A 26,465-nucleotide genomic window follows, 5' to 3' on the forward strand; every position below is an offset into this window, starting at 1 on the left:
CAAAGAACAGAGGAGTTTAAAACACTGGTAAGGGCAGTTGGCATGGTGTCCCTTGGGTTCTAAGCTTTATCTGTGTCATGGACGGGGGACCTCAGAGAATGGCATTGAGGTGGAAGAGGCAGAACGAAGCCAGAGGGATCTGACGTGTACCTGGTCATGGGATCTCCGAGTTTATGTTTTTGAATTGGCACATCTTTGGTGATGTTCTAGCAGACGCTTGTTGAATAAATGAGTGACAAGGTCCGGAGGTGGCTGAGATGTATTTGGGGAGAATATCACTTCAGATGAAGTGGCAAGGAAATGAGAGTCAAATAGAAATCAAATCTGGAGGACTTGGAGATGACTCTGCCAAGTTATGTTAACTTTTAGTGTGATAGATTAGTTGATTCGCCTGAGTGATAGTAACATTAGATTACGAAGACACTTCCACAGTGATTTGAGAGGTGGACGACACCGCTTTTACTTTTAGCCGATAACTTAAAATTGATTTGTGGGGCCATATTATTGAGAGTGTATACTATTAGACTGGTTTAATTGTCTTTCTTATTTCTTTAAGAATGTCTTACCTGTCCAAAAGGCAGCTTCACGAACTCTATGCATTTTCCTACGTTATAATCGTAAACAGGAACAGAGACACGAGGTCATTCAAAAATTAATTGAACGTAAGTAATCATTGTCTCTCATTCTGAAAAACAAAGTAAACAGACTGGTTGATCTGACATGTATCATTTTGGCATGAATAATTAGGCCGATGTTGGTAAATACTTGCATTTGAATTTTGTAGGCTAATTTTTTTGGTTTTTTTAGAAATCTTTGACAAGATCAGATTTGTGATGAATGAGAGAAATTACTCTAGGCTGCCTTTTGTGAATTTCTACACTTGAGAAATTAAAATAATATATACTTATTGTTGAAATCCCAGTTTCTATCCTGGTGAATACAATTTGTAACTAAAATATAAGTAGGCTCTCCGTGAATCTAATAATTTGTTTTATGTTCCTGTTTTAAGTATTACAGAATGTGGGTTTTGTTCCCTTGAATAGATTGATAGTACACACAAATGTGAATCTGGTGAGCCGGGGTGGTTTATAATGTATTAAGAAATTGTCAATTAACAAAGGAAAAAAAAATTGCAAATGTATTTTAATGTACTATGGGCTAAAATCAAGGCAAAAACCTTTTGTTTAAGTGTTAATTCTAGACCATAGTGGTGCACACCTATATATATCAATACTTAGTGAATTTGTTAATGTGTACTTGCTTTGACTGTAGTGTCTTAATGCTTTTATTAAACTCTATTATCCAGCAGAGGCAGGTAATAGAATTTTTGTGGTTATTGGATCACCACTTTTCAAAAAAAATAGAGTACATAATATTCCATTTAAGAAAAATTATGCTCAATATACTTTAATCTTTCTTTTTTTTTAACTGTATTTTAATTCATTTTTTAGTGGTAGGACCTGACCTTTAGAATGTTTTATTTTGAAAGGAGATTCTATTTGGTTTTAAACATTAAGAATTTTGCTTTTGAACATTTCTGTAATAAGGGAGAGAAAATTATCCTTTCAACATTGATCTGAATTATTTTCAGTGATATTGTGTTTACATGTGATTTTACTTCAAAGAATTTTCAAGGAAACAAGAGGAAGAAAACAGTTAATTTCATTGGTCAGACATTTTGAAGTTATATAGACCTGCATTTGAATTCTAGCTCTTTACTTTCCAGCTCTGTGACTTCAACCTCCCTGAATCTCAGCATCCTTATCTTTTAGGAGGAATAAATATATGCTCATTCCATTGGGTTGACTTTCAGGATTTAATGAGATAATATGTATAAAGTACTTAGCACATAGAGTGGGTAATCAAAAAATAGTAGATATGTTCATTCAATATTTAATGCTTATGGAATTGAATGCAGTGTTTAATAAATTTTTTTCTGTTTTTTGAGGTACTATTCACTTGGGGGTACATGATACGATTTTTTCCCCTTATGTCTTTTTTTTTAACTAAACAAATTGTGGGTATAAAAAAAATTGTCATGAACTTTGTGATTTTGTCACATGAAATTTTATGTAGGAAAAATTAAACTTACAATTTTTTGTTGTTGTTTCTAGAACTGGGCCAAGGAAAAAGTTATTGGAATAGACTCCGATTTTTGGATACCTGTGAATTTATTATAGAGATCTTTTCCAAATCATTTTTCTGTAAATATTTCTTTCTACCTACTATTGAACTGACACATGATCCAGTAGCAAATGTGAGGTATGGTGCCAATCCAAGAAAATATTTGAAAAAATTGTATTTTTAAAGTATCTACTATAATGAATGTATACAAAAGCATTTTCTTAGTCAATTAAAAATAATCAAAGAATTTATACTTATTTTGAAATTCTCGGTACTCTTAATTGAGCCTCAGTAGAACTTGGAAGCATGATCCTTTAACACTGTCTCAGGTCTTCAGTTTTTTGGGTTGACAGCAGTAGTCACAGCCAGACTGTCAGGCTTCTCCAGCCACTTGCATATACACACTGGCAGCAAGAGAAGATTGAGTGGATGTGATTAATTTATCTATCTTCTAAGACTAAGGGAAAAAATAGTTCAAAGTTAGCTTGGAGAAGATCTGTCCATTTTTACAGGCCCATTTATTCAGAGAAGTAGGGCTGTTTCCAAGTCTTTTTCTTTGTTTAGCTGTCTCATATTTTCAAAATCCAGTAAATGGTAATTGGAGTTGATTAAATAACTGTGAAGTTAAGTGAAACAGGCCTGAAAATGGCTTGCTTGGAAGCTGAAAAAAAGAATAAATACATTTTGAATTATTTGTATGTTGCATAATAAGTTGAAGAGAATTTTAAACCCTCAGCCATTAGATTTATGTATTTGTACTCTGTGCCCCTGTTCCACATCTGAGGAACTCAGATCTGTAGGAGACAGAGTCAGTCCACCAAGATTTCCCAAGCAGAACTACAGAGCTCCTTGCTGAGTTTTCACATGCCAGCCATGCTTCATGCTAGTTTCATGCTGTGTGACATATGTGTATCTTTTATAAACAACTGATGTTCATGGTAGACAACATGTAACCATTTAATACTTTTTAGCAGGAAGACTTGGCCAGGCAATAAGCATAGACTGACAGCATGGCTGTTGAGAGAAAATATAGCAAGAAGAACTGTCAAAGATGTTGGAAAGTTCAGCCTAAGAATGTTGTGAGCATTACTTAAGGGGAACAAATCTGGACATTGGTTTTGTTTTGTATTTTTAGGGTGAGAAAATACAAAAAGTACCACTGCATTGGCTGTAGTATTTTGTACATCTTACCTGTGTTGTATAAATTAGAGCTGAGGTTTTCTTGACTTGAGATTTAAAGCAAATTTAAAGTGATTTTAACTAAATTGAAAGACCCTGTTGATAATTCTTTAGAATTTACCTCTTGGTAAATAACTAATGGATCCAACCACATTGTTAACATTTTGCAAGTTGATTTTAGAAGAACAGCTTCCAATATGATGAATTATCCCTTATCAAGCAGTTCCCAAAAATTATATGAAAGGAAATGAAATCATCTCTACTCGAGTCAGTGTGACTAATAGCATAGCATTGACTCTAAGAGAAAGCAACCTGTCAATTGAAAAACCAAATGAAGATGAATATTGTTCTATGAATTTTGGTGGTTTTTTTTTTGAGTAAGAGATCATCGTACAGCAATTTGTCTTGGTACTCACTCCTGCCTGGGCAGCTGCCAGCCAAACAAATGGGTCCAGCAATACCATATACCAACTGACTTTTGGAGACAGAAGCCTTTGCCCAGCACCACAGAGCTGTGCAGATAGAAGGCAAGCCAGCACAGGCGAGAGTGACAGGGTCATGCAGGTGGGAGGAGAGTTTCTGGAAGCCACACTCCCTGAGCTGATTTCCAGCTACACCAGCTATGTGTCTGGGCAACTTACAAAACCTGTCTGTGCATCAATTTCCTTGGTACCTGAATTCATGGGGTGTTCTGAGGAATAAATACTTGAGATAGTATACATAAAGAATTTAGTTTACCTGAAAAGTATGATCCCTAATCTCAAAATCTTTATAATCTCCTGGGCCCAGGATTCTCATAGAGATAAATCACTGCTAAGACTTCCGTCGCTTCTGTTGAGTGTATCTTTTCTAGATCTGCCTTGGGTTATAAAGAATGAAGTGTGCATGGACTGTTGATTGTTTTTGATTTTCCTTACGTGAATGTTTAAAATTTAAATTCACTGAGTCTAGACAATACCACGGCTAGAAAAAGACTATTGGTATTCAAAGGAGCTGTCTCTTCAGCTGCCAGAAATGAAAACAATTCTCTTTGGGGTAATTGGGACCCTTTAATTAGAGAAAGCATCACCATGCTTAGCAGTATCCATGGTTAGTGCTGAATAAGTTTGGGACTATGTACAGAGATGAAAATTCTAGAGGAGGAGCTTCTCTTGCCATTTTGGTTGAATAAAAAGCAAATTTTGCTGTGTATGAAGAATCCTCAACTAAAGGCTCAGCTGAGAAAGCATCCTGGGAACTCCAAGAGTGGGACTGAGCTGTCTTAAGGTTTGGCATAGAAAGGGGAAAAAAAAAAAAAAAGTACCTGGCCAACACACAGACGAATGAATGAATGAATGAATGAATACAGCAGCCGCAGGTTAGACAACCAGTCCTGGCAAGGCAATAGAATTTTAGCTTAGCAAAGCAGAGCATTTCCCGTACCACCTTTTCCTAGGAAGTTTTTTTGTTTGTTTGTTTGGTTGGTTTTTTATTCTTTCCTGGATGTCCTCTCGCCTCTCTGAAATTCTTCAGTTTGCTTGTTGCTTCCGCATCAGCCCCGTCTAGACTGTGGTGGTGCCGTAGATGCTCTCCTTTCATCTCTTCTTCTCAAACTGCACTTTCTGCCTGGGATTCTCCAGTCTCATGGCTTATGTATCATCTGTGGGCTGAAGATTCCTGACTGTAAATCTCCAGCGTGGACGTCCACCCTGGACAGAAGACTCATTGAGCCAACTGCCCACTAGTCTTTCCGCTGACTGTCTAACAGGCTCCTTAGACTTAATCTGTTCAGTTAATCCCCATCTTCGTCATCTGCACTTGTTCCTTCTGCAGTCTTCTCCATCTCAGTAAATAACCACTTCGTCTTGCCACTCGCTCAGGTCAGAGCGGTGGCTTCCTTTCTGTCACTCCACCTCCAAGCCCTCAGCACATCCTGCTGCTTGTAAAATGTATTCAGAATCAAACCACTTCCCACCCACCTCACTGCTGCCACTCTGGTTCAAGCCACCATTATCTCTTGCCTGATTATAGAAAGAACCTCCCCTATCGTGTCCCCTCTGTCCTTGACCACCTATAGTCTAATCTCAACACAGTAGCCAGATGATACTTTCCAGACGTTAAGTCAGATCATTTCACACTGCCATGCAAAACCCTCCACAGCTTCTCATTGCTCTCAAAATAAAAACCAGTATCCAAACCGTGGCCTTCAAGGCCCCAGATGAGCTGGCCTCCTGTTCCCACTCTGATTCCTCCAACTAATTTCTTTTTTGCTCTGTTCTAGCCAGTTTGCCAGTTTTGGCCAACTTCTTAATTTGGGGCAACTCCCAAGGCAAGCTCGCCTGATAGGGCATTTGCTCTTACTGTAATGGTTTTCCGTAGATAGTCACATGGCACAGCCCTTAATTTACTGTAAGGCTTTGCTTAAATGTCATCTTTGCAGTGAAACTTTGACTAAAAGCCTCTCTGACCACCTGCTTTAAACTTGTAATCCCCCTCCTTGCACTCCTTCATCTTCTTTCCCTGCTTTATTTTTCCCTGCAGCACTTACCACTATTTGACGGACATTTTACTTATTTGCTTTTCCTCTCTGCCTGCCCGTATACTAGAATGTAAGGTCTGTGATAGCAGAGAATTTTGTTGGTTTGATCCACTGCAGTATCTCAGCACCCAGAATAATGAGTGCCTGACTCATCACAGCCCCTCCATAGACATTTGTTGCATAAGAAATTAACTCCCAGGCCAGCTAAAGCTTGAGTTTTCTTTCAATTTCATGTGACTATTAGTTTTAGTTATCACATTCACTCACAAGTTAATGCTGTTTAATTTATTATAGAATGAAACTTTGCTACTTGTTGCCCAAAGTGAAATCTACTCTGAAGATCCCTGCAGATAAGCATCTACTTCAACAGTTAGAAATGTGTGTGCGAAAACTCCTCTGTCAAGAAAAAGATAAAGATGTCCTGGCTGTTGTGAAAAGAGTAAGTATCTCTCTTGCCGCGACATTTGCCTTTCTTGCGTTAAGACAGGGTTAATCATAGCTTCACTATTTTAGCTTGATAGGATAGCAGTATGATAAAATATTTATATCATTGCTAGAGTAGTAAGAATTAGTAACTGATTTGGCCAATGTGTGTGCTACAGCTGGTTATGAAAGTTCCTTCTAGAGGGCGCTGAGACATTAAACTTTTATTACTGGTAGTATAAGCTCTATGAGAGAGCTTACCTTTTAGGTACTCGATAAATACTGTGCAGCTAGCAATGAATGAATACTTCATTCACCAGATGCTTTGTAAGTGCTTCTAATCGGAAAACTTTGGTAAAATTGGGAAAGTCACATTTGATAGAAACTTAGCCCTGAAAGGGCTAGAAGAGCCTTCAGTGATCTGTTTGACTTTGCAGAAGCTCTAGGCCTAGAAACGTTAAGTGTCTGCTTCAGATCTTACCAGTAAGTGGCAGAGCCAGGACAGGAATATAGATCCCTTACCCATTTTCAATTATGTAACATTGTGTCTTATGAGTTTTTGTTTGTTTTGTTTTAACAGATAATCTTCCATGGTTGGTTTGGCAGTGTTAGAACACTAAGTGAACATTTGGGTTAAAGAAGTCAGACCTTAAAATACTTTATAGTCTTCAAGACCTTTTTGCCGAGTATATAACTAATATTTTTATAAGGTTAAATCAAATTAAAATCATTACTTTTATGGATCTGAGTGTGAAGTTCAGGACAGTTTTGAGCATTTATTTGTAGTGAGAGAAATTAATTTATTAATGTCTTAACTTGGTGTTGATGGTAAGGGAAAAAAAGAGTCCTTTGATTTCTTTTTCTTTTTTTTTTTTTTTTTTCTAGAGATCAATACCAGATGCTGCATAAGGAACTTTTTAATAAAGTGATTTGGCAACTTAGTATTAATTAGTATGATTTTATTTTATTGAAATGTACATTCTTCTTTCATTAACTGAAATAATCAGAAATACCCAGAGTCTGGACATGCATCTAAATCTAAAAACATATATATACATACATTTGTTTCTACCAGATATTTCTGTCTTTACCATTTAATTACAGAAGCGTAGGCAATGGAGTTAACTTTCAAGATAGTAAACAGGAGAGAGTTACTTTTTTGAGAGAATTTATTAACTAAAGAGATAACTCAAGCTGGCCCCATAAATAGGGGCAAAATTATATAATTAAATTGATAGGTTATTAACCTACAATGGATTATTCTAGAGTACAGCTCTTATTTTAAGAACATGTCACATGAGGAAGTCAGTCTGTCCCATGAAAATTCTATAGTATAATGTTCATCAAACTGATATATTGGTATGGGAACATCTCAGGGAGCTACTCAAAGCTTTGGGATAAAAATGAAATAGTCAGTTTTTTAAGATGAAAAGTAATTTCATTTAAAAGGAATATTTCATGCCATAAATTATAACATTTTCATAAGTTTCAGCATAAAAATAAAGCTTCAAATAAATATTATGTTTGCTTTGGATAGCTTTGGGCATGTGAATAAATGTACTTTATCTTGGCCATCAGAGTTACTCCTGTAAAGAAGGACTGTCCTCTATCAAAGACAGAACCCTGGATTGATGGGCCATTATTTGGTTGAAATAATTTGTTTTAGACCAATGTATTCTGAAAGACAAATACTAAATTAAGAGAATGCTTTCAGAGCAAAGTTTTTTCTATTGTTTAGAATGCCATAATGATTAAAAGTTTCTGTGGCAAGGAACTAAGGATTATAAGCCAGATGATACCTAGCTTTGTATATACTTAGCTCAAAGATTTTTTAAAAATTCAAAAATTACATTGTATTTCTGAAAATTCAGAAAAGAGTGGCACAGGGAGTTATTAGAAACTAAATTGCATGTGTTTAGTGTTTAAAATAATCATCTAGACTTGCTTTTCTTAAGGTTAAAAACTTTTAAGTGGCTCCTATAGAGGTCGATTAAAAATACAACGTAAAGTTGGGAAGAACTTTAGAGGCTAATTTAGCCTTTCACGTTGTGGAAAAGTCTCTTCTTTGATCCTCCCTCTGGAAAAGGAGTTTTTCTGAGAAATGATTAGTTGATTTAATTTAATTACTGTTGAATAATTTAAAACATTCTTTTTACAGACTGTGTTAGAGTTGGACAGAATGGAAATGTCTATGGATGCTGTAAGTACTCTCTTTACCATGTGTTGAAAGGAATACTTAAAAATTGGCGGAGACTTATCATTAATGTTTCACAATTTCATTTTAAACTTTAAACTTAGTTTCAGAAAAAGTTTTATGAAAAAGATTTGTTGGATCAAGAGAAAGAAAGAGAAGAGCTACTTCTTTTGGAAATGGTATGTTTTCACGTGAACACACCTGTACTCTTTTCTGACCAATATTAACTGTGCTTTGTTATTAAACTTAATAATTTCTTTTAGTTTCGCACTACTTGAATTTTCTCTAAATGACTAAAGAAGAGTCCTGATCTTTTGAAATACGTTCTTTTATGAATTGGAAGGAAAACTACATTTGAGAGGCTTAAAAAAACTACCTTACTGAAGTATAGTTGACTTATGATTAACTGCAGATACTTAAAGTGTACAATTTGGTGAATTTTGACATATAGACATATCCATGAAAACAGCATATAAAACACCAAACATTGCCCTTCCCTCAAAAATTTCCTTTGTGGTCCATATCTTCTACTCTAGTCCCTAGCAACCACTAATCTAGTTTCTGTCACTGTAAATTCGTTTGCATTTTCTAGAATTTATATAACTTGAATCCTGTATTAGTGCTTTTTTGGGTCATGCTTCTTTCTATCAGCATTATTTTGAGATTCATCCATGTTTTTGTATATATAAAGAGGTCATTCCTTTTTATTTCTGAGTAGTAGTCCATACTGTGGATATACCACAATGTGTTTATCCACATCTTAATGGACATTTGGGTTACTTCTAGCTTGGGAACATTAGTGAAGAAGTCTTTGAGGGGACATATGTTTTCATTTCTCTTGGGGAAATAACAGGAATGGAACAGCTGGATCATTTGGTAAAGTATGCTTAACTTAAAAACACACTGTTTTACCAAGTGGCTGTGCCATTTTACATTGCCATTGGTTGTGGTGGAGAGCTTCAGTTACCCTTCAGTGTCCTCTATAATGCTTAATAGGGTGGGTATGTAATGTTATCTCATTGTGGTTTCAATTTGCTTATCCCTGATGCCTAGTGAGGCTGAGCATCTTTCCTTTGTGTACTGGCCATCCTTATATCTTAGTTGATGAAGTCTCTTTTCAGATTTTAAAGTAGGTTGTTTATCTTCTTCTTTTTGAGTTGTGAGAGTTCTTTACAAACCCTGAGTATAACTCCTTTGTCAGAGATACATTTTATGAGTATTTTCTTGGAGTCTGTGCTTAATGGTGTCTTTGGAAGAGCAGAAGTTTTTAATTTTGATGAAGTCCTACTTATCCTTTTGTCTCTCCCCAAATTATAAATACTTTCCCCCTATGTTTTCTTCTAGGACTTTTAGTTTTAGGTTTTACATTTAGGTCTATGATTCATTTCAGGTTAATTTGTATGTATCTTTATTTTTTCCATCTCAATGGGAAATTAGCACCATTTGTTGAAAACTTTATTTTCCCCATTGAATTGCCTTAGCACCTTTTTAAAAAAATCAATTGTCCATGCATACATGTGTCTATTTCTTGACTCCCTATTCTCTTGCACTGATTTATAGGTTTATCTTTTTGGCAAGTCCAAACTGTCTTGATCACTGTAACTTTATAGTAATTCTTAAAATCAGGTAGGGTAAGTTTTCCAGCTTTTGAAAAAATTGCTTTGGCCAGTCGAGGCCCTTTTCATCTTGATATAAAGTTTAGAATCAGTTTATCAATTTCTGTAAAAAGCCTGCTGGAATTTTAGTTCGGATCGTGTTAATTAGCATTGATCTGTAGATCAATTTGGAGAATTGCCACCTTAACAATATGAATCTTCCAAACCATGAACATTGTCTGCCACTTCATTTTTTTAGCCTTCTTTACTTTTTTTTTCTCAATAGTTTTGGTAGAGTTAAGTGTAGAGTTCAAGGCAGCCTTTTGTTAGATTTATTTCTAGTGTATTATGTTTCTTGGCATTGTAAATGGAATTGTAATTTTAAAATTTTACTTTCTAGTTTTTTGTTGCTGGAGTTTAAGAATACTGTTGATTTTTGTATATTCAACTTGTATTTTGAAAATGTGCTAAGTTTGCTTATTTGTTATAGAAGTTGGTTATTATATTTAATAGGACAGTCTACCTGAGCTGTCATGTCACCTTTAAGTACAGTAAGATTACTTCTTCCTGTTCAGTGTTTGTGCCTTTTTTTCTTTCTTTTTGTCATGTTAAAAGGTCCAGGACCTCCAGTATAATAAAAGACCTCTGATTAATAAAAGTGATGCAAGTGGGCATCTTCGTCGTTTTACTGATCTTAGTTCAATATTTCGCCATTAGGTATGATGTTACCAACAGGTTTCATCTAGATACCCTTTATCCCTTCTATTCCTAGTCTGCTGAGAGTTTTTATGAATGATTGTTGAATTTTGTCAGATGCTTTTTCTCCATTTCCTGCAATGATATTTGGTTTTTCTACCTTCATGTTTTAAAACACTAAGTTACATTGATTTTTCAAATGGTAAACCGATTTTATATTTTGGGGATAAACTCTATTTGGTGATGATATACTGTCCTTTTCTCTATTGCTGGATTCTTGGCTAATTTATTTAAAGGAATTTTGCCTTTGTATTCATAGATTCATAGTGGAAACTGGTATATAATTTTTGGGGTCATTTTGGGGCCTTTTAAGTTTGGTATTAGAGTTATTCTGGCCTCATAAAATGAGTCAGATAGTATTACCACTTCCTCTATTTTCTGACAAATTTTGTATAAAATTGGTTTTTTTTTTTTTTTTCTTGAGTATTTGATAGCATTCACTAGTGAAACTATCAAAGCTCAAAGTTTTCATTTTGGAAAAATTTTGATAATTGATTCAATTACTTTAATAGCTATAAAACTATTTAGATTTTGTTTTATTTTTTGTCAACTTGATAACTTCCTCCCGCCCCCCAATTTGTCCAGGTCATCTAAGCTGTCATATTTGTTGGCATACAGCTGTATTTAGTATTCTTATATTATCCTTCTAATGTATATAGAATCTATGATAATACCCCCTGTTTCATTCTTATCTTAGCGATTGATGTTTCTCACCCCCACCTTTTTTTGAATTGCTTTTTGGTGTTTTCTCTAGAGATTACGGCATACATACCTAACCTTTTATAGTCTTATTGTTAATATTGTACCAGTTTATTTAACAATGATACAGAACCCTTTACCTGTTCCATACTGTTCTTCATGTACAGTTGTCATGTGAATTACATCTGCATTGAAAACCCCACCAGTCAGTGTAGTAATTTTTGCTTTGTTGTCATATGTATCTTGAAGAACTTCAGAGAGTAAACCTGTGTGTTTACTCAGATGTTTACCATTTCCGGTGCTCTTCATTCATTGCTTAGGACCCAAATTTCCCTCTTTTTTTTTCCCTTCAGCCTGAAGAGCTTTCTTTGGAAGTTCTTGGAGTTGCAAGTATTTTGTGACAAATTCTCTTCAGTTTTCTTTAGCTAAAATGCCTTATTTTTGCCTTCCTCTCTAAAGGACATTTTTATTGGATACAGAATTCTGGATTTACAGCCTTTTTTATACTGTACTTTAAGAAGTGTTTCTGTCTGTGTTCTGGTCTCCATAGCATCTGATAAAATATCTGCTCTTATTTGAATTCTTCTTCTATCTATAATGCTGTTTGTCTGTGGCTACTTCCAAGATTTTTTTTTTCTTTTATCTTTTGTCTTTTTCAGTTTGCTTGTGATGTTTAGGCATGATTTGCTTCAAATATGTTCTGTTTTGGATTTGCTGAGCTTCCCAAATCTGTAAATGTATATCATTTCCCAAATTTGGGAAGGTTTGAGCCATTATTTGTTTAAATGTATGTTCTGTCCCAGTTCCTCACTCTTGTACTTCTGGGGCCCCAGTTATACACATGTTAAATCTTTTGCTATTATCCCACAGGTCCATGAGGCTTTGTTCTTTTTTTTTTTTTCCTTTGAACTCTGCTCGTCAGAGTGAATGATTGCTGTTGATCCATCTTCAGTGTCACCAGTTCTTTTCCTTCCTTCTCTGTTTGGCTGCTGAGCCTATCCAGTGATTTTAAAATTTCCAGGGCTGTATTTTTCAGTTCTAAAATTCCCATTTTTTTTTTATCGTCTATTTTTCGGCAGAGAGTTACGCTGTGAGATTAAAAACCTAAATGGAAATCCTCTGAAAAGCAAATTGCATTATTTCATCAGTCCAAGCCAAAGATTAGCATTCAGAATTTCCAGTGGTAGAAGATGTAGAGAATAAGTAGACTCTAAAAACTTTTAGGACTTAATGACCTAAACCCAAGACAAAAATCAGAGAGCAGGGAAAGATCCACAGATGATCCTGATGTTAGAGTTACTAGACAAGGACTTTAAGACAACTGTGATTGTTATGATCAAGATAATAGAGGAAAAGATGAAACATAACACTACTGTCAAGTTCACTTAGTGATCTTTTTCAGTTTTGCATGTTTTATTTTCAATTTTAGAATTTATTTAATAGTTTTTTATGCAGTCCAGTTCTATGTGGAAATTTTTTATCTTGTCTATTTTCTCTCCTTTTTTTATTTTATTTTACATGTGCACTTGAAAAGAATGTGTGTTCTGCAGCATTGGTTGTAGTGTTCTGTACATGTCGGTTATGTCATGTTTGTTCAGAACTTGATATATTTATTGATTTTTCTTGGCTATTCTGTTGGGATAAAGAACTCTGAGTTTTGGTAACATTTTGTTTCTTGGGCTGGGTGCTGATTTATATGGGTGTGTTCACTTGGGGAAAATTTATTGAACTATACAAGTAATTTGTGCACTTTGTGTGTGTTATACTTCAATAAAACATTTAAATAATATACGAGATCATTTCTTTTTCTCTCAGTCTTTTAAAAGAAGAATATTATTCTGCCATTTTTCAGTCAGAAATAGAAAGGGCCAATAGTAACAAATGTTTTGCTGTTGAGAATTAGTAAATACTTTCTAGAAATTAAAGGCTCATCACAACAGTGATACTAAACTCGTTTTCGCTCGACAAGCCTCCAAGGGCACGGTTCTGTAGATGTTAAAGAAAACACAAATCTGAAAATATTGGGGAAAATTACTTCTGTTAGGCATTTTTGCAAACTGTATCTGTAGCTCTAAAGCTTAGAGAAATTTCTGATTAGAATCATTTCCTAAATCTACTTATGCTTACCTTTAATGCTAAGATACTGTTTTATTAATAGGAACAATTAGAAAAAGAGAAACAACAAAATGATGGAAGGCCCATGAGTGATAAAACCTTTGAAAAGAAACGTAAGTAGTTTTCCCATGTCTTCACCACCAAGGTACACAACTGTTGTTGCTTCCTAGCATTCTGAAAGACCATGCTGAGGTTTTAATTTTATATGAAAATCACTTCACTTTCATTTATCAAGAACTGTTTTCACAAATCATCTGCTTACCGTGATACGGGTTTAGGAGTCCATGAGTAAAGGGTGAGGATCAGATCCTCCAAAGGGAAGCTCGAAGTCTGATAACAGCAGTAAGATTGTGAGATTGATCACTGAATAACTAAGACTGAAATACTGAAATATATAAAAAGCAAAATTTGGAAAAGAGTGCTGCTTAGCTAGGGATAGTGATTTATACTCTCTGTGTTGTCTTGTATGTGTCTGGAGGTTAATAAGAGCACAGAGGAAATTACAGCACTTAAAACAGAGTTTGTTTTAGGTAGAGACACCAAGACACCAACAACTCTGCCCAAGAGCATCCCTATTTCTGTTACTGGACCCTCTTCTGGCACCCCGTCCACAAGTAAGGAACTTGTTTTTGTGTCTCCTTTTTTCCTTTTATACATAATGATTACAGGGAAGTCACTCCATGAGATGAGATGTGTTACTTGAAGGCAGCTTTTGCCTTTTCCTGGTAGTTGTTTTGGAGGTTCTTAATGGGCAGTAGGGGTAAGAGATATTCCAGTCAGGTCAAACCAAGGAAAGGAAGCCACACCCATCAGTGTTTTACTGAAAGTGGTGGGAATGGGAAAGGGAATGGGGTTGGGGCAGCTAAGGATGAACTGATGAACTGAACAATTGCATTTTTCTTCTGCTTGTTACTCTAGGCAAAGAAATCAAGAAATCCAAATTGATCCGAAGCCAGTCTTTTAATAATCAAGCTTTTCATGCAAAATATGGCAACTTAGACAAATGTTCTGGGTATGGTCTGTCAGCTGTCCACATTTTGACTTAATTTTCATTTTATGGTCACACATCTTTATTTATGCAAAATGTTTACGTTATTAAATAAAATCAGGATTAATTTTGAGGTTTTTTTTTTGGTCAATAATTTCTAACTTATCTTCTGTAAAGATTTCATATCGAAAAAAAGTAGTTTCCCGATGTGTGTAAGAATAGGGATCCTGGAATTCTAGGAAGACTACTGCCCTGATGCCGTATAACATCATCGTGAAATCCGTGTATTGCTCATGCTGTGTCACTGATGCCATGCAGCTCCCAAGTGGGTACGGACACGCCCCATTTCCTAAATGGATGTGGGCATCCGTTTGCTGTTAGTATTGTTTCTGTCTATAAGGAAGCCTCTGGCCTGTTTCTATGGTAAAGTGGTCACAATAGAGTTCTCCTGACAGTAGATAAATGGCTAGTCTCCCTTTTGACCCAGCAGGCAAAATTATAAACGGTTAAGGTTAGGGGAGAGTCAGCATAAATTAAATGACCATGACTTTTATATATATTGTACACACATAGTATGTAACAGCTGCATATCAAGCAACAAGCCCAGTAATGTTAAGGAAACATAAATGTCTTCAAAACTATTTATCAAGAAAAATAACGTTATGGAAAAATGTTTTTCTTTTATTATTTTTATCTTTTTTATAAAAGATTGAAAAAAAAGCTTATTCTAGATTTTCAGCTATGTTTTTGGACATTATTAATAGGTTGATCTAGAGTTCCTAGCCAATAGGGTGATCTCGAGATGGACAAAAGAGATTAGAACTAAAGATAGGTTATTCCCAGGAATGTTTTATCCATATTAACCTGTTTTAGCTGGGCATTAAAAGAAAAACTGTTCTTCTGATGTAGCAGAAGTTGAAGGAAATGCTTTTAAGTTAAAGACAAAGTAATTGTTGTGAGGCATGGAATGTTAAAAATAAATGAGAAATAAAGGTAACAAACATGTTTCATAAGAAGTAGAGGAAAACAAAACAAAAGAACACAGATTAGAAAAGAGCAAGTGGTAGGTGACTAGGATTGAAACAAGCATATTCTTGTATTTTAACTAAATCATGTTCTTTTCTAGTAAAAGTTCTACAGCAGCGTATACACCTTCTGTCTCAGGGTTAGCAAAGACTTCTATGATTTCACTAACTGGTAAGTAGAATCTGAGCTCTTCAAAAAACTGTTAAATTTAATAAAATATGAAATTTTCCTTAAATGACCCATTTCTTTATTTCTAGATACAGTTTCCCTAAACTTATATCTTTATGAAATAGCGAAGAAATTAAACTTTTCCCTAGCAATTAAGAAGATGCTTAACAATACTATTTTGTTTTCAGTGTGTCAGGAGTCAGAGTTCAATACTTTTTAAAAGACTAAAAGGACAAAATGATAGGATAGGTTTTACCATGGTCTGAGGACCTACTGAGGCATAGACTAAAAGTTTTTACAGTAATTTTTAAGGAAGTTAACAGTATGGCTTCACTGTGGATCATATGCAGCTAAACAGTTAAAATACCATGAGAGTGAGTCCAAAATTATCCGCACTCTGGCTGTAGAATTTATAGAAGTTTTAATATAACCAGAGTGTGGATAATTTTTGACTCATTCTCTTACATGTGAGAGTTTATACAGGGTCAGCAGACTTTTCAGTAAAGAGCCATATGGTAAATATTTGGGGCTCTGTTGGCCAAATTGGTTTCTGTCCCAATCACTCGGCTCTGGTGCTGCAGAGTAAAAGCAGCTGCAGGCAATACGTAATGAATAGGTACGGCTTTTATTGGACACAACACTGTTGTGTCTCAGGAAACAGGGAGGCCTGAGGAGAGGGAGAGAGATGGAAGAACGGCCGGTAAGCCTGGTAAGCGGAGCCAGCAGAACACACACAACATTCATCAGTCAAGTTTGCTGTCGTATGTGGGTGTGGTTCATGGTGCCCCAAGACAGCTGCAACAGTAACAGCAAAGACCACTGATCACAGACCACCATAAATAGAATAATAATGCAACAGAGGGAAATATTGCAAGAATTATCAAAATATGACACAAAGACACGAAGTGAGCAAATGCTGTTGGAAAAATGGTGCTGATAGACTTGCTGGATGCAGTGTTGCCACAAACCTTTAATATGTGAGAAACTCATTATGCGTTTTATCTGCAGTAAAGTGAAGAGCAGTAAAACGAGGTAGGCTTGTGTATGAGCTGCAGATTCTAAACCTTAGCATCCAAAACCTTAAATAAAAGTGTGTCTCTCATGGTAAATCATTTATTAAAATATTTGAAAAGTATTCTGTCTTAAAGTTTCAGTATTTGGGGGAGAGGGAATAGGTTGAATGAAATGCCTCCTAGGTTTCTTGGTTAGAAAAATGTGCTTATTATTATTTATTACTTAATGAATTACAGATTGAGGAAAAAGTCACTATACAGTTACACATCTGATCTATAAAGAGAAAATGGGAGCAAAATGTCTCTTAATTAATGTATTAGGTATTCACATAGAGAAGAGATTTTATTTACTTTGGGGGCTTAAGACGGGCTTCAGGACCATTATCAGTTGAGGTGAACCTTAAGGTACGCTAGGATTTTGACGGGCAGAGATGGGTGTGGAGTACCATCCCGTGCAGAGGACCTGTCAGAAGAAAAAGCTAATGGTTATTTCTTCAGGGAGCAACGGCAGGCTGTTTGACTGGAGCGTGGAGAGACTGCAGGGGGAGTAGTGTTAAATAAAACAAAGAAAGGGTCAGACTCATAGCATGGAAGGTCGAATTCATACTTTTTAGTAAGGTGAACCCATCAGTCATCAATCACAGCATGCCAAAGCTATGTGGGCACCACCAACTGGGGGAAGTGTAAAGGGAATTCTAGTAAGGATTCGGAGAAACACATTGCAGTGTATCCATTGCTGGCGGGTATGAAAATCTGTGGAACCCTTTGGAAAGCAGTTTAGTCATGTTCATCTAGAATCCTAGTTTTTAAAAAATATTCTGTGACTCAAAAAATCCCATTTCTAGTGATCGGTCATGAAGTGTAAACTAAAATGCATAAAACGAGAAAAAAAATGTCACAGTGTGCACCCATGATAGGATGTGATGAAAATGCTACTTTCCCTCTTTCCTCCTCCCTCAAACCCATAACCCTAGTCGAATGGTGAGAAAAACATCAAATTCCAGCAGAGGCACTTTGAAATAGAGCATTAGAAAAATAAAAGGCAGGACACAGATTGGGAGAAAACATTGATGTCACATATACCTGACAAAGCACTTGTACCCAGAATACACAAAGATCTTTTTCTTTTTTAATTGAAGTATAGTTGATTTACAATATTGTGTTAGTTTCAGGTGTACAGCATAGTGATTCAGTTATACGTATATTCTTCAGATTCTCTTCCCTTATAGGTTATTCAGAATATTGAGTATAGCTCCCTGTGCTGTACAGTAGTCCCTTGTTGGTTATCTATTTGGTATTTATATAGGAGGGTGTATATGGTAATCCCGACATCCTGATTTATCCCTCCCCCATCCCTTTCTCCCCCTTTCCCCATGGGTAAGGATAAGTTTGTTTCCTATGTCTGTGAGTCTCTTTCTGGTTTGGAAATAAGTTCATTTGTATCTTTTTTTTTTTTTTTTAAGATTCCACATGTAAGTGATATCATATGATAGTTATCTTTGGCTTCCTTTTCTTATTATGATAATCTCTAGGTCTATCCAGGTTGCTGCGAATGGCATTATTTTATTCTTTTTTATGGCTGAGTAATAGTCCATATTTCACCACATCTTCTTTATCCATTCATCTGTTGATGGACATTTAGTTTGCTGCCATGTCTTGGCTGTTGTAAATAGTGCTGCAGTGAACACTGGGGTGCATGTATCTTTTTGAATTATGTTCTCCTCCGGGTATGTGCCCATGAGTGGGATTGCAGGATCATATGGTGGCTGTACTATTAGTTTTAAGAATATCCCAAGATCTTTAAAACAAATCAGGCAACTGATTTTAAAATGGGAAAAAGATTTGAACATGCACTTCACAAAAGAAGATGTACGAATAAGTAAATAAAAGATACTTAAGATTAGAAGCCATTAGAGAAATGCAAATTAAAGCAATGAGGAAAAAAAACCACACATGGAGATACAGCTTCACACCCACTAGAGTGAGTGTCTAAAAAAGACTCACAGTATCGAGTGTGTGTGAGATGGAGAGTAACCCTCCAGGACTCTCATATGTTGCTGCTGGAAATGCAAAGTGGTATAATCACTTTGGATGGCAATTTGGCAGTTTCTCAGGAAGTTAAATATACACTTACTATGTGATTCAGCAATTCCATCCCAAGACTTTTACTGAAGAGAAATTAAAACATATGTCCACACACAGACTGGCACACAGTTGTTCATAGCAGCTTTATTTGTAATAGATTACAAATTTTTGGAAAAAATCATAATGTCTATCAATAGGAGAATGGGTAGACAAATTTTGGCCTGTCTGTGCTATGAGAATACCAGTCAACGATAAAAAGGTTGAAGTATTGATGTGGGTGAATTGCAACATAATTATACTGAATGAAAGAAGCCAGACAAAAAAAAGAGTACACACTGTATGATTTCTTTTATACAAAATTCTATAAAATGCAAACTAATCTGTAGTGACAGGAGGCCGACCCGTGGTTACCTGGATTGGGGGAGGGGGCGGAGGGAGGGATGACGAGGGGGCGGAGCAAACACCTGCTGATGGGTGTGTTCACTCCTGGCTGGTGATGGCTTCATGGATGTGCACAAATGTCAAAACCTTAAATTTGTGCAGTTTATTGTATATAAATTATACCTTAATAAAGTTGACTTTAAAACAAGGGAAAAAAAGTCAGCTATCATTAATTAACCTTCCCAAAGTTTCACATCTCTCTAAGTACATTCCCTCTGGCTGACTGTACACGTGTTGCTTTCAGATGATTCATTCCGGACTCGTAATGCCAGCAGTGCTCCCAGTTCCTTTTCTTCTAATACCACCCTGTCCGGCACCTCTCGAGGGACAGGTAACTCAGCTGATCCCAAGAGCAGTGGAAGTAAAGATACACAACCACGGAAGGCTACCTTGTAAGTAATCCAGTGATGTGCTGCTAAGTGTTTCATTCTGTTCTTTTTCTCAGTGTACTTTCCTTCCCACTTGGATACTTTCCAAAGAATAAGAAGTGCCTGTCGTGAGAAAATGCCATCTGTTAAAAGGGATTGTTACCACATGTGCCTCTGTTATGGTAGATACTTTATATAAGATAATTTATATATGCAACCTGAGGGAGTTGACGAGAAGCTTTAAATGGCTCCTACTAATATCTGAGGTGTGTTTAGTTTCCTGTGAAATGTTTGCATTCAGGAAGTTTAGCTCTGAGAAGACACTGAGTATAATTGCATTCCTTTAAACAACTAGCTTAAGTACACAGTATTTAATCACCCAGTGCTCAGAGGGAGGGGTGTAACTGATGCCACTTAAGAAATATTACTGCAGCATATAATCCAGAGTTGTGGGTCCAATAAGCTAGAGATATCTGCAGACGACACTTGTTCCTTAAGGTTATAAAGGTTATAAAGGGCCTCTGTTCTCCTTTTCTCCTTTGTGGTTCCTTGTTATGCACCATGTGTATCTTGTGAGAGTTGTTGAGGCCTTTGTTTCCTTTAGGTTAAACATTTAAGAGGGTAGTGCCAAAAAAAAAAAAAAAAATTACCATAATGAGAGGTCATATCCAGGTAGAAGTGATTCATCCAGGAGGCCCAAAGTATAGTTACAGGTTCCCTTTTCCACATGGGACACCTGACTCCTCTGATTAGAAGAGAATTTAAATACGATTCAGGTTTTTTTAAAACATATTTCACTTAATTCAGGAATATTTTCTAATAAAGTTTCTCATGTGCATTTTTTTGCAGAAACTCCACACTGGAGTCCCATTTAGAACTGAACTGTATTATAATTTGTTCTAAATTTTCAATTGGCCATTTGGTATATACAAATATAGATATGTTCAAAATTCACTCAAAACTTAGAAACACATTTATTGAATAGAGCTCAGGGAAAGAGTAGGACTACATAATAGAAAAAACTAATAGTAAATAGAAAAAATAATATTGATTGTACAGGTTAGTAGAATTAATACAGAGGATACTTTTATTTACAGAGAATCTCTTAACCATACAATTATTGCTCTAGTGATTATACTGTGGGAGTTCCATTTAAAGTCTGGAAATAGAGGCAGGACGGGGTAGTGGTCAATGGAGAGCATGGAGCTGGAGCCTCATGGCCCGGCTCCCGTGGCAGCAAAGCAGCCGCGTGCAGTTCAGGTCAACACTCTGGTCCTCGCCGTGCCCCTCTGTGAAATGCCAGGGCAGACTCACAGTTCATCCTCTGATGCACCTTCCGTTTTGGGCATCCTGCAGTCTTTCCTCTCGATCACAGTTGACTCTCTTCCTCTCAAAAGACTGCCCTGGAGTTCTTCTATTGAAGAACACATTTAATAACATCAAAATGCAGTTCTTTCTCTTCTCAACTTATCTCTCTAAATGCGATAGTGTTTTTTAAAAGTAAAGACCATTGAAGCCTAATATATTTATAACAGCTCTCCTTTATTTCAGATTACTATATTTATCTTTTTTCATTGTTGAGCATATTTTCCTTTTTATTGACTGAATTTTCTCTAGCTCAGTATTTTAGGATATATAATTAGATCAATAATCATATATTCAGTTATATCTATAATTGATTGTTTTAAAAAAATGAATCTAGAAACACTCTGCTAGCAAGTCACATGAAGTTTGTTTCTTCTTTTCTGAATATTCTGAAGCGGGAGGAATGTTGGTATCACAGCTGCTTTGTTAATGTGTAACTGAATCTGCAAGTCCACAACTCCCTCTCCATGTTAGGTGGTTCTAATTTGGACTTTCCCATGAAGGCACACCGAAATAGGTCATCAGAGTATTATCCACCAGCGCCATGCTGCATCCAGATGAAAATCTATCCTTTTTGCTTAAAATAAGCCTATGGAGTGATTTCAGAAAGTATTAATTATCTCAGTTTTTGCTGCTCAAAAAAATTGTGTGCAATACATTCTCCAGCTTTACAATGTCAGAGAGATGACACATCTGGTATATAGGGATATCAGTGTCTCAAAGGAAGTACGAGAATGCATCATATCTTATGTCTTTCAAGGCCAGACGATTGATATATTTCAGGCTGTGTTAATTTCTGTTATGGTTATAGAAAATGAAAAACATAGGAAAAGTATGAATTGAATTGAATGCTATGTTAGATGGACGTAGGATTTGGTAATTAAAGGTTATTCCAAGTAGTCTTTAACGTGTAATTCACTTTTCTACTTAACCACAGTTTTCATGCATTAGGTTTATTCAAAGTAGATTATATCTGTTTCTTTACTTTGTAAGCATTGTATGGATAAAATTTTTCATGTTTTGTTTTCTTTTTTTTCTTCTTTCCTTCTCCTTCTTCTCTCTCTTCTTTCTCTTCTCTCTTTCATTCTTCTGTCTTCCTTTCTTCCTTTTTGACAAAGAAAATCCAGAAAATCCAATCCTTAGATCATCTGCTTGATGAAGGAGGCAAAACAAAGACAACTGGAGATAATGTGATTGATGGACCAAAGCTAAAGCAATGGCTGGGGCTTTTTTTTTTTTTTTTTTAATTTAACAAATGGAAAAGAGAGAGCTACATAACGGCAGCTGATGTTGTTAAACGTTCCATGTTTGAAATTATATTCCCTAGGAGGATAATATGTATTTCTTGAATAATAATGTGGTTGCAGAATTCCAATGTTATAGTGAAGTGTAATGAAAAACAACTTTAGGTATGTGCTTTAACTACTGCTGCAAAAGAGATCAGTCTGCATTTGTTTGTGCAGGAAACCATCCATTTAATTGTTCTAGAGTTTAGCATTTAAAAATTGTATGAAAGGTCCAAATCAACTGAAATTGCCCTGCCTAGATAATCACTTGGAAGGGGACTTGGGAGTAAGAAAGACACTGCATTTTCTCACAAATCTCGAAGCCCAACTGAAAAGTCACACTGAAAACAGGGTACAAACAGCTGTCTGAAATTATATCAGTCCTACGATTGTGCTGACAAGATGTTGTACCTGGACATTCCGAAATTAAAATTTGGCAATGAAAATTCTACAAAGATTTCTGATAACTTTTAGCTACAACTACCTTAAAAATAATAGATTGATGATTTCCTTTATTTCCTAGAATTTATTTTATAAATACTTTGTTTACATTTTAGATTGTATTTGTCCTTACTGAATTAAAAATGATGAATCTAGTTTGAATCAGCTGTTACTCCAAGCTATCATGCTTAAGCTATGTCAACAGCATTTGTTTGTACTAATGCTAATATTTCCATCAAAACTTGCCTGTGGAACATATACAGTTCTTAATTTTAAAAATGTCAATTCTTGAGATACACTGTATGAAGCTATTGTCAGCTTCTCTATTTCAAAATGCAATCAGCATATAACTATATTGATATTAGAAAATATTTGTTTTTTTAAAATATGTTGATGTATGATGAAGATGCTCTAATTTGTGACTGCATATGCGTGTGTGGTTACTTTTTATAATGTGAAATAATGAATAATGAATTTACTCAAAATAAAACATAGGTTAATGAGATACCTGTGTTTGTGAAAAAAGTTTTAAGTACTTTCCTGCAGTTTTTATTCTGTAATTAAAGACAGTTCATTTTTAAGTAGTGAACCAGAAAAGCGCACGGACAACTATAAATTACCCAGGGGACAGCTACTCATTGTGAGGCTTTCATGCTGTTTGTTTCCCCTTTTCCTTACATATGGCCTCTTTTTTGGGCTGTTCTTAGTGATTCTTAATATCTTTCATGTAAGGACAATCAGGTAAATGGAATTATTCAACCATTCATTTTGTCAGTAGTTAAAAACTGAGTAGGGATGAGAAGCTTGACAGTACGGGTTAATTCATACATTCTTTGTGAATTTCATTTAACTACTTTAGTGGCGTCTCCTACTAACATCACTAGCATGGAACTGAATACATTATGGTCTAGGAGAGAGTATTGGGGTACGTAATGGACCTCAGAGTGGCCTCAGGTTTTCCAGCACTTTGATTCATAGTCAGCTGCCGGGGCCAGCCGGCAGTCGATCAGGTCCGGCGATGAGCTCGACGCGGCTAAGAAAATTAAAGAGACAGACACAGAATGGGGTCGAGAGGATCAGAAGCTCACAGGCAACTGATACCGAACTTTATTTAGTACAAGCTTATATATGATTTTTGTCAAGGCGGAGAAAGAACAAAAGGATTCTTGCAAGACATATGTCTGTCACTCTTTAAGATAAAGCTCAACTCAACAATCTAAAACATCCTGTTATCTTGTATTTGCTTTGGGACAATTGTAAATCTTTATGATTGCATGCATCGCTAACTATATGCTTAAACAGTAAATTCCTAAGGAACAAACATCAAGGAGACTGTGTACACAGCACGTTTCACAGAAGCAGATGCGTTCTTTAAGGCACGTAGCCAGTAGGTCAGGGGTGGCGGGACAGAGAGCTATGCTTGCCCAGGCAAGCCTAGGCAAGCCCTTAAAGTAAGGCAGCTCCCAGGCCTGTGTCCTGGAGACCAGGGCCCCTTGTTGGGGGCAACTACGGAAACCAGGACCCCTGTTCAGGGCAGCTCCCCACAGCCAGCATTAACTCTGTTACTTTAAATAAAATGAAGAATTTCAGTTTATTTGTTCAGTAATAAGTTTAGCAGAGTTTAGGAACTTTTTATTTTCCACCATGCATGCAGGAGAAGAGGACAGTGATTTGACAGAGAAAAGTCACTACTGCTTATAAAGCTCAGGAATCTACAGAAGTCAGCTGCAGTCTTAACCTAGGCACTAAATTATCAATTAAGACAGTCAATCAAAGTTATGTTTGGAGGTTTTCTTTTTTTTCCACAGAACATGACAATTTCTAAACTCATTGAAATATTTGTTAAAATTATACTTCTGAGGACAGATATATAAAAACAGAGTAAAAAGCAAGTTGGTGACAGTTATGAATATCCACACATATCTCGATTTACACCGGAAACAAGACTGATACTCTTGTAAAAGTTCTCAGTTTAACAACTTACCAATAGTTCCTTTAAACCAGCTCTGTGACAAAGAAAGATCTCCCTCCATCTGTAGCTGCAGAGAAATAGGGATATCTCTCTCTTTAATTAAGAAACTTGCAGTTTTAAGGATAGTTTCTAGAATATCACTAATTAGCATTATAAGCAAAAAACAGACCTGTAGAATCAACTTTCCTGGCAGAAATGGAGAGGGCTGAAAAGGATTTTACTTAATGGAGAGGAGTATATAGAGCTTTTTCTCCATAACCTCATACACATTTAAAAATCATCTCCATTACTTGATTTCCTGAGCTTTATAAAGACACCTTATTCTGGAAGAGTAAGTCCATTTTGCCTGCCGTCAGGGGGCATAGGTGAAATATTTGAATTGAAATAGAACGACCTCTTCAGCTTGACTAGGGGTTTTACAGCAAAGATAAAATAAATTTGATTAAGTCAATAATCTGTTATCAGTTTTTATAGCATGTGTGTGAGAGAGTGAGTGTGTGTGTGTGTGTGTGTCTGTGTAGGAACAGTTTTTAAAACCTGACACTTAAATATAGTGAAGCATTGTTACAGTGTTCAGAATTTGCTCCCTCAGTTGAAACCTTGAATTTTTTTTGTAAGATCAATTACATTGTTCACTGGTCTGCATTTGCATCCATATATATTTAGAAAATCTAAAACCTAGTGTCCTCTTGGAGCTTCTTCAAGCATATGTGGGGAAATATTAATTTGTTATAGAGAATAGGGCCATTTTCTGCCTGAAAGAGTAACGTGAGCTATTGTTACGCCATTATTGTTTTGTGCAGATATGTGCAGAGAGAAGGGGTGAGTTTGATTTGTATGTTCTGTGAATCCTTTGATAATAATGAACCTTTTTTTTATAACTGGGTTTGGCCATATTTGTTTCTGAGGGTATTGTGTTCTCATAGGCTTTCTTGTTCAGATTTCATCTCTTAAAAATTGGTAATTTGACTGAGCCTTTTTTTATTTCTCTTTCTACTATTTTTCCACAAACGGACCTCATTAGTTGAATACTATCAAGCTGCTTAAGAATGCCAGCTGAAGTTAGTCCTCTATTTTGGTTTCTTTCTAGGCCGTAGCGGTGCCTGGCTTTCCAGTGTCAGCTAGTGCGCTTGGAAGGGAATGCAGGAATGAATAATGTCCAGGTTTTAGGAGGATGAAGAATCCTGCTGCCCGTTTTTATACCTATTCAACATTAAGTACTATTTACAGAACTCTGACATATTGTAATAAGATGACTAATCAGTACATTAAGTATATTTAAATTGGAGAGCAAACAGATAAAAATCCAGTTAGGTGGTGAGTTAACATAGTTGACATTCCAAGATTAGTTAACTGTATTCAGATTCTCTGAATTTCCTCCTAAAATATTTTCTTAGCTCTATATCAGAAAATGACTGGCTAAGAAAGTTTGGGGGATATTTGCTATTTTTCTCTGAACCTTGGGACAAAGTCCATGCTTATATTCTGTTTAACCACAGTGGGTAGCTGAGAGGTGAGCACACGCTGCCTGTTGCACTGGACCCCGTGAGATGTATTAGAAAGAAGGAAGAGTGAGATGGGCTTGAGGATCAGAGTCAGGCAGGCCTCTGACTCTGCCGTTGCTATGCTGGGTGACTTTTTCTTTCCTCTGAGAGGCCCTGTGTGATTTATCCATTAGATGCGGTAGGCACAGTGCCTCAGGCCCACAG

At 36.0% G+C, this 26,465-nt stretch overlaps 1 protein-coding gene across 6 annotated transcripts in view; it reads left to right on the top strand.

Moving 5' to 3' along the window:
• PPP4R4 (protein phosphatase 4 regulatory subunit 4) overlaps positions 1-23,269 on the top strand; it is a 106,489-nt gene extending 83,220 nt beyond the window's left edge. For 4 of the 6 annotated variants that reach the window (XM_057733453.1, XM_057733456.1, XM_057733455.1 and 1 more), the window contains 11 exons: positions 557-662; positions 2,115-2,262; positions 6,116-6,260; positions 8,403-8,444; positions 8,543-8,617; positions 13,647-13,716; positions 14,134-14,217; positions 14,522-14,615; positions 15,718-15,788; positions 19,569-19,716; positions 22,176-23,269. In XM_057733453.1, coding sequence (XP_057589436.1) covers positions 557-662; positions 2,115-2,262; positions 6,116-6,260; positions 8,403-8,444; positions 8,543-8,617; positions 13,647-13,716; positions 14,134-14,217; positions 14,522-14,615; positions 15,718-15,788; positions 19,569-19,716; positions 22,176-22,200 — 1,008 coding nt within the window. In that variant the 3' untranslated portion in view covers positions 22,201-23,269. Of the gene's footprint in view, positions 1-556; positions 663-2,114; positions 2,263-6,115; positions 6,261-8,402; positions 8,445-8,542; positions 8,618-13,646; positions 13,717-14,133; positions 14,218-14,521; positions 14,921-15,717; positions 15,789-19,568; positions 19,717-22,175 lie in introns of those variants that run through there. The other 2 variants (XM_057733454.1, XR_009053350.1) reach the window with 2 other exon arrangements.
• Positions 23,270-26,465: the final 3,196 nt, after the last annotated feature.

Source organism: Hippopotamus amphibius, chromosome 4, assembly GCF_030028045.1.
Source record: "Hippopotamus amphibius kiboko isolate mHipAmp2 chromosome 4, mHipAmp2.hap2, whole genome shotgun sequence".
Taxonomy (NCBI): Eukaryota; Metazoa; Chordata; class Mammalia; order Artiodactyla; family Hippopotamidae; genus Hippopotamus; species Hippopotamus amphibius.